We start from the raw sequence: 9,163 nt of genomic DNA on the forward strand, positions 1-9,163 counted from the left end.
CCCTGCAAGAAGGTCCTCTTCCATTCCAGCACCCCCGAGCCAGATGGGAATCAATCCTGCTCAGGGGATGCTGGGAAGCCGGAAGTCCTCTCTCCAGAATGGGGACTTCCCTGCTTCTCTGCATGGGATATCGGTGGCAGGTGGCGGCCTGAAGGAGATGCATCAGTGGTGGGTCAGCTGCCACTGCCCTAGTGTGTGTCCCTATGGAGGGGAGGGTGCATGTTGCATTGAGGGGCACTAGGGCAGGGGGCCAAACATGGGCCTTGGCTGCCCTAGGTATGCCACTGGCTAGAGGAGTGAGAGAATGGGGTTCTTTAAACTTCTGAGGCCTTTGGAAAAAATGATTTCAAGCTATAGGATCATCATATACTTTGACTATCATCTGATGCTTTGCTGTAAAGTTCCAGACTGATGGATGGGGGAACAAAAGGGGGAGCAGGAAGTATCTTGGGAGGAGTGTCCACTACCCCTTGCTACCTTTTGGAGTCCTCCCTGCTACCGTCAGCACAAGACTGCTCTTTGAACCTCAGAAATTCATTGCCACCTGGAAGGAATTATAGGTATAAAATAGTTGCCTGCATGGGTCTTTATGCTAACTCATGTTGATATCTCCCTTTTTCAAGAGGGGAAAACAAAACAAAACACTTTTATTGATCCCTCAAATATTGTTAAGAATGGCTCAAAACTCCTCTTGGTTGCAGATAACAGCTGTTTTCTTGTGGTGTTGAATACTTCTGACAGCTGTTTTGATCCTTTGCATGAAAGGGTTAAACACCTCCTATCAGTATTGCTCTAACCAAATTAGCAGCCCCCCTCTTCAATAACTGTTTTGAATTAAAATGGGGGGTGGGGGAGGACGTTGGGACCATAGAGATAGAAGGTTCAGTGCATGGCTGAGAGATGAGCACTTCCATCAGCACAGTGCCCCCTGGTGGCAAATTTGAGCCTTGATGGCAAAATGTTCTCCATTTTTTCTCTAGACAGCAGACAGGATGAGGCCTTCAGAAGCAGCCTTTTACCTTCTCCTGGTGTTGCTGGTGGTAGAACTGCTGCCTGAATCAACCTATGCCAACAACCCCCGATACGAGAAGTTCCTGACCCAGCACTATAACAATCCCAAGAGCAGTTTTAGTGGCAAATACTGCGATGCTATCATGTCCCAGCGGGGCCTCACCCGGCCTCAGTGCAAAGAAGTGAACACCTTCATCCACGACACCACAAATAATATCAAAGCTGTGTGCAAAGAGGGCGGGGAGCCCTATGGGCAGCTGCGGCGGAGTAAGGAGCACATGAAGGTCACCACGTGCAAGCTCAAGGGCAGCTCGACCCACCCCCGCCCACCATGCGATTACAGAGAAAACTCCTCACCCAGATACATCGTCATTGGCTGTGAAGATGGCTGGCCCGTCCACTACGATGAAAGCCAGATTGTGACAACTGTTTGAGACCTGACGGGAAGAAACAGTGCAGCTTAACTCTGATTGTATCGCTTTTCTTTCTTAATGCTTGTATCCTGCATCAATTTCAGTCTTCTAGTACCCCAACCAATATGGATTAATTAGGAAGGGGCTGTAGCTCAGTGGTAGATTGCCTACTCTGCAGGCAGATGGTCCCAGATTCACTCCCTGGAAGCATCTCCAGATAGGACTAGGTAAGCTTCCTGCCTGAGACCTTTGAGATCAGCTGCCAGTCAGTGTAGACAATACTGAGCTCCATGGTCCACTGGGCTGACTCAGTATAAGGAAACTTCCAGGCATCAGCTGGCCAAGAGATCCTGTACTCAATGCCTTCTGTCCAGCACTGCCTTCTCAACAGGGGTCTGCAAGGATGGGTCACGGAGGTCGGACTTGGCTTGACATGGGTCAGGTTGAAGAGTATCGGGGTACTCCAACCCTAGGAAAGCCTAGTTTGGTTTGGAGTTCTCCAACCGTGTTTGGGGAAAATCATAGCTCTCTGCAGCTCCAAATGATGGCAGAAGAGCCCCCCCCCATGCAACTGGGACTGGGGGAGGAAATAGCTGCTGCCCCTGATATCTGCCCGCCTACCTGGTGGCGCAGTGGTAAAACTGCCGCCCTGTAACTAGAAGGTTATAAGTTCGATCCTGACCAGGGGCTCAAGGTTGACTCAGCCTTCCACCCTTCCGAGGTCGGTAAAATGAGTACCCAGAATGTTGGGGGGCAATATGCTAAATCATTGTAAACCGCTTAGAGAGCTTCCAGCTATAGAGCGGTATATAAATGTAAGGGCTATTGCTAGTGCTATTGCTACCTTCTTGCTTGCCCACCTGCCTATACATTTCTTTCTTTCTTTCTTTCTTTCTTTTAAAAATGTTCTTAGGATGTTTTACAACTTGAAGAGGATATTCTCACAATTGAAGAGGATATTCTCATGATCGCCCAAAAGCAGGCTAAGGGAGCCTAGCCCGCTTTGGGGCGATCATGTCCTGCATCGGGAGCCATGAAGCTCCTGTCAGCAAACCTCGCTAAGTACCCCTCCCCATAGACAAGGTTAATGGAGCGAGCACTCCGTTAACCTCACCTTTTTGCTCGTGTGTTGCCACGGCGCGCAGTGACACACGAGTAGACCCCCGACTGGGAGGCTGTAAGAAGCCTCCCGGGCTCGGGGGTCTCTCCAGGATGGCCCGCATGCTCGCGCCAGGCATCCTAGAATTTCTGGGGGCCACGTGGCCTCTGCTGGCTCCTTGACTGAGTCAGCATTTGTGTGGGTGGCCGATTCGGCCGCCCAGGGCTGCCTCTTGATCATCTACGGGGAGAGCAGGCTAAGCCCACTCTCCCCGCAAACCCCCTTACAGCTCTTCACACGAATCATGTGAAGAGCCTCACAGTTTAAACGTGGCTGATTTATTTATTATTTATTTATTTATTTATTTGATTTATATACCGCCCTTCCGAAATGGCTCAGGGCGGTTTACAATTAAAACAAGCCTCTAAAACAATAAAAAGCTAAAACAAATTAAAAACAATATAGCAACAATTAACCATTTAAAAACATTTTAAAACAGCAATTAAACAGTTTACTGTAATTAAAAGCCCCAAAATTGGGTTAGAATTTAAAAACCCTGGAAGGCCAAAGAAATACGTTTTAAGGGCTCTCCTGAAGGCTAATAGAAAATTCAAATTACGGATTTCCGCAGGGAGCGCATTCCACAGCCCCGGAGCAGCTATAGAGAAGGCCTGCCTCTGAGTCGCCACCAGATGAGCTGGTGGTAACCTGGATTTCCCCTAAAATTCTTGGATGTTAGGTAAATTTCTTCTGAGTTTAATAGTGCATATCCCAGTACTTAAAATTTAGAGGCTCACCAGGAAAATACCTGACCCCAGTCCCAACCCTGACATTATAAAGAGACCACAGGATCCCAAACCAACATTTGCTGGCCAAGGCTGGATCAGAAAACCTGATACCGACATTTACAATAGTGCATACCCTGCTTATCAGTATGTAACGAAGATGGGGCTGCTGATCCATGATATATTCTGCTTTGCATGCAGACGTTCCCAGGTTCAATCCCTGGCATCTCCAGGTAGGGCAGGAAAAGTATCCTCTTTGAACCCCTAGCAAGCTGCTGCCCATTAGTGTAGACAGTGCTGACTTAGATTAAGCGAGGATCAGACTCAGCATAAGGCAGCTTCATATTAAAGTTGCACCTGGGCACATCCAACTGCTGTGCTGTCATTCTTCTCTTGTAGGGCACAGCTCTGCCTCCCTCCCTCCTCTGACTCTGTCGCTTACTACACTTTGTTGTTTCCCTCACTGCCAATATTTTTATTGTAGGCTGCTTGGGGCAGGGATGCCTGTTGCTGTGTGTTACTCTGCAAATGGCTGTATGCACAGCTTACATAATCACAGTAATAATACTTATAGAAAGCTGAGAGTTTTGTGCTGCATAACAGTGTGGCGATCTGCAGGAATGCACTTGATTTTCTAAAGTAAAAGAAAACAGTTAAGAGATTTTTCTTTTCTGGAGTATTAAGAAAACCAGACCATTAAGACAACAGGATTGTTTAAAAGCTGTTGTGATTGTTGAGTTATAAATGAAAAGTTATAAAGAAATAAAAGTCTCTCAGAAGTCGGTTAACTAATTTTTCACTTTGTGACATATACCTGTGTTTATGTGTAAAAGGGCCCCTGAAAATAAGTGAAATTCAAGAAAATCAGCTGTTGAGCATAGGGATTCACACAAGCGGGGTTGCTTAGGCCATGAAGTGTCTCATCTCTTCTCATTCTCTTTTCTAAGGCTCCTCACACACACCAGATGGTTTAAAAGCTGTTGTCCTGATGGTTGAGTCAAATTAGAAGCTGCATCTAAAGAAATAAAAGGCTCCCAGAAGTTTGCTAATTTTTCATTTTGTGACACATGTATTCCTGCATTTGTGTGTTAAGAAACCCACTGAAAATAAGTGAAATGCAGGAAAAGCAGCTGTTGAGCAAGGAGATTCACACCAGGGGGGTTGCTAAGGCCCAACTGACTCCCTCCAGTTTGTGAGAGATCTGGTAAAATTGCCATGAATTTTCTCATCTCATTCTTTCTAAGGCTTCTCACACACACTCTGGGGCAACATGTCTTCAACCCAAGTTCCCAGATATTTTGGGGTTACAATTCCTATCATCCCCAGCCACAGTGGTCAAAGGGTGGGGATGATGGGGATTGTAGTCCAACAACATCTGTGGATCTGACCTGGAGAATCCATGCTCTGGTGGTTAAGCCCCCTCTGCTGGGATGCTCTAGCACCAAATGTTTTTCTCCATCTCTTTGCATTTCCTCCTCTGCATAAAGCTCCTCTTCCTCCTTGAAAGCTCCTCTAGAGCAGGAGCTTTCAAACTTGGCCCTGAGATGTTGCTGAACTGCAATGCCCAGCATCTCCAGCCTTTGACCCCTGTGGTCAAGTGTGGTCAATGCCTGAGATATATCCTGGCTGGGTGTGATGGGAGTCGTAGTACAGCAACATGTGGGTAACATAGTGGGAGAATCCTTGTTCTAGAGCAGGGATTCTCAAAGTTGGGTCCCCGGATGTTATTGGACTTCAACTCCCATAACCCCCAGCCTCAGTGGCCTTTGGTTGGGGATTATGGGAGTTGAAGTCCAATAACATCTGAGGACCCAACATTGAGAATCCCTGTTCTAGAGGTACAGGGGGTGGGGTTTCATTTGGCCCCAGGTGGCTGGGAACAATACTAGCACAGCAACCCACAGCCAAACCTGAGTAGTCAGACAGATATTCTGACTCCAAAAGGACATGAGAAGACAGCTCACCACTTCATTGGGAGGTCCCATGGGCAGATGGATCCCTGTATGCTTGCCAACTACCTGATACAAGTAATTCATCCCCCTGCCCTCCATTTCTCCATGCCTCATCGCAATCCAAAGAGAGAACCCTTTAGCGGGTGGACCAGCCAGGATATGAAGGAAAACATATCTTCATAGTCTACATGTTGCTATCAAAAATCATACCAAAGTGGGACAGGTTTCCCCCCACTGTCCCTGGTTCTCACATCCTCCTGTTATTCAGTTACACCACTTTCATTCTATTTCCCTAGATTAGATGTGGGACTGAATTCTAAAATACAGATGGCTACTCTATGGCCACATTCACACATAACATGAAACCACAGTTCAGTGGGCCAGAAGTTCCATGAGCATGATGTCTGAAGGCAGGTAAATGGGGTTTGGGGCATCAATAAACTTGAGATTTCAAATATTTGACTCCAATCCAATTCGTCACCGCAACCTGAGGTTGGATGCAGGCTCTGTTGTGTCTGAATGCAGAACCGCAGGCTGCATTCCCTGGTAGTAGAGTTGAGGAAGGAAGCTCCTCCCACAACTCTGGTCATGAATGGCAGTGTGGTCTGTCCTTCATGGAAGGAGGAAGCCTGCACAGCCAGTTCCTGCTGACTACAGAGAGGGAGCTCTCCGTTATGTCCAAATTCAGATGGGAGAGTGGGGAGTGGAACTGCAGGTTCACTGCACCAATGGCTTTGAGTTACATGTGAATGTGGCCTATATTATTGTAGGAAATGTCTTTTTATAAGATTTGCATCCGGATTAAATAGTTGTTTCTGGGGAAGAAAGTGTTGAATCATTGAATCACTGTCTCTAAATCCCTTAGTAGTATTTTTAACTCAATTATTTGAAGTTGTTGCCAGCTTCTGAAAGAGGCTGGGGTTATTCAGCATTGTGATCACGGAAGAGCCCACCATTATGGATACTGTGCTTCAGACAAAAACTGCTGTAAGCATGAGTGGTGGGGTGTGATGGTGAGTGATGAGTCAGGGGTAGGATTTCTGGCCATTTGCTCTGCTGTACATGGTTACAGTGGCACTGCAAAGAAATCTGAATAGGGCTCGGTTAAAGCAGAATACAGGAAGTGCAGAGTGTAGAGTATAGTAAAGCAAAGAGAGGGGCCAAAGGACTTGAAAGGGTTGCAGGGAGGGGATTCCACTATGGCGGGGCCACTGCTGAGAAGGCCCTCCACCTCATCTGCTGCTTGTGGCTACTAGTCCAAATGCTTCTTCACAGCACAGGTGGGTGAAGATGACAATCTGGGTTGTCAGGACCAGGCATTCAGAGGACCTCTGGATAGTTACACACGGTATCACACAAAAATGGGAAATTCTGGAAGGGAATTTAAATGACTCTGCAAGAAGAAAATTGAAAGAATACTTGAATGAATGACAGAGGAAATCTGTCCTCCTTGACACGTTAGTCTTCTCTCCACAGGGAACTATTTCTTCTTTGGATTGCCATTTCTGTGGCCTACCCTCCCTTCACTATTTCCCTCTAGTCGCATAGGCGTAACGATAGGGGGCAGGGGGGGCAGGTGCCCTGGGTGCCACTTGGCAGGGGGCGCCAAAAAGTGCCCCCGCTGATTTGCCAAAAAAAATTTTTTTTTGATTTTTTTTTTTTTTTGCAGAGCAGTCCCCCTCCCCCGGTCCCGGCGCCCCCCACCCATTGGCATTGCTCATCCAGCACTGGGCACTGCGGCGTCTTCGTAGTCCAAGTCTCTGACTCTCACTCCCCAGCGCGCCCCCCCCCACCCCGCCACCAGTCGCGCATGCGTCGAGAGGAGGACACGCACCAGAGCAAACTTCCTGAACAACTCCCTCTTCTGAACAACTTCCTGAACGCCCGAGTATAGACTATTCCTGTCGAATGCCGATGCCGATGAGGTTGAACCACACTTTGTCCCCGGCCTTCGGGAAGTACCGAAACATAAAGCGCTGCCAGAGGCGTATCCGGCAAGTTGTGCCGTACCCTCTGACCGGAAGTTCTGCTTGGCTCCTACCCAGTAGGGGGGTGGAGCCTGAAGAAGAACAAGCCGCGGTCCTAGCCAAGGGTTTCTTCCCTTGGTGGGAGAGCCCCGCTTTCTGTGCCCACTGTGGATCAAGAAGAACGGATGGAAACAAATGACACTGGCTCTGATCGCGAAGAACCAATGGAGGTGGAGCCTGGACTCAGAAGTTCTCTGTGGTTTCCAAACACCTCTGGTTAAATGTTGGAGTTTCTGTTTCCTGCTGTGAGGATGAGCAAATGCGTGATTATGTGACCGCCACACCAGGAGGTGATGCAGCGACTCTGCCAATCCGGGACTTGATCAACGTTTTGTGTTTCTCGGCTGGGGGACACACAAATCTGAGCGGTATGTTGGGACTGCGGACTGCGGAGTGTAGTGGTGGATGCAAGGACTCCAAGGAGGACAAAAAAGGTGTGTGTGTGATCTCTTATTCTCGTCCTCTCTGCCCAGCCTCGCTAGCCCCGCTCTAGGGCGCCAGTGGGAAAGCGGGGGGGGGTGTTTTCCTTGGGCTCAGGGGGCAGCAAGAGACAGCCGCAGCCGAGAATTGCCTTCCCCCCACCGCGCCCAAGCGCCGGCTTCCCCTCCAGCTAGCACAGGCAGCGTCTGTCTAAGGGGCAAGTTTTCTTTCTTTTTTCGTGTGTGGGGCGTACCGCCGCTGCATGGAGAAGCTGGGGTCCGTGGGGGTTGGGTCGGGAATGCAGGGCAAGCTGTCTGTATTTTAAAGTCTTGGAAACAAACAACGTCCCCCTGCGAACCCAACCCGAAAGCACTGCATAGACCGTGCCTGTTTGGTGTGCTCTCTCCAACCCCCGACCCATCTGGGAGATCTTGCTTGCTGCTGCTGCTGCTTAGCTGGTCAGCAGCCACCCTTTCATGCCAGCCGTGAGCACCATTTGTCCTCCTTGGACTTCATCCTGATCTCCTTTGTCCAACTCATTCCCTTAACTGGCACAGATTTCCTCTTGCACCAGCTCAGTCGGGAAATGGAGTGGGGAGGGGGAGGGGCGGGCTGTTCTCCTCAGCTACATTCTGCCTGCTGCTGCCAGGGGAAGGGGAAGGGGGAGGTTTTCCAGTTGTATTTTTTGCCACCAGTTCCCCTTTTTGCTCATTCAAGTCCTTCCTCCCCTATAATCTAACCACGTTTTAACTGAAAAGGTTCAGGGAGGGGGAGATGGGGGGATGTGGAACCTTGGGTTCCACATCCCCCCATCTCTCCCTTCCTGGACTTTTTCACTATGTAATGCAAGCTAATTTAATTATATGTCATCATCAAAATGGATTAGCTGTTTCAGCCCATCAGGAAAGTCTAAACCTCCACCGATTTAATTAACCAGACTGAAAATCAGATGAACAGAGAATGTTTTAATGAAAGGTGGTATATAAATTTAACAATAAGTAAAACTATCATTAGGAGCAATTAGCGATTACTTAAACATTGGTGCTGCCAAGCAATTTGTAAATAAAACTAGAAGCCCTTTGAAAATAAGCTGGAATTAATTGTAGGTTGGGCAGGGGGTGAAAGTATATACTTCTAAACATTTATTGTTAAATTTATATACCACCTTTCATTAAAAACAACCCCAAAGTGGTTTGGTTTTAGTCATGGATTTTAATTTTAATTGCTCTTTTTGCAATGTGATGAAGATTAGTTAAATCTGAGTGGTCTTAGGCAACCAATGTTGCATCTGAAATGCCATTTCATTTTTTATTGTCATAAATACTCTCCAACCAATTTAAATAGCAAAGGTGTATATTATCGCTTTATTCAATTGCAGGGAATCTCAAAAAAGCAGGATTTGCAACTAAGGCAGTGCATATCTTCTCTAAAGTGGCCCTTTTATAGTTTTTCTAAC

The 9,163-nt window shown here is 47.7% G+C and overlaps 1 protein-coding gene across 1 annotated transcript; it reads left to right on the forward strand.

Annotated features, from left to right (window-relative positions):
* The first annotated feature begins 992 nt into the window (after window positions 1-992).
* Window positions 993-1,445, forward strand: LOC128331493 (angiogenin-like). The gene has a single exon (XM_053264970.1). The coding sequence runs from the start codon at window positions 993-995 to the stop codon at window positions 1,443-1,445; it is 453 nt and encodes a 150-aa protein (XP_053120945.1).
* Window positions 1,446-9,163: the final 7,718 nt, after the last annotated feature.

Source organism: Hemicordylus capensis, chromosome 6 (genome assembly GCF_027244095.1).
Source record: "Hemicordylus capensis ecotype Gifberg chromosome 6, rHemCap1.1.pri, whole genome shotgun sequence".
Taxonomy (NCBI): domain Eukaryota; kingdom Metazoa; phylum Chordata; class Lepidosauria; order Squamata; family Cordylidae; genus Hemicordylus; species Hemicordylus capensis.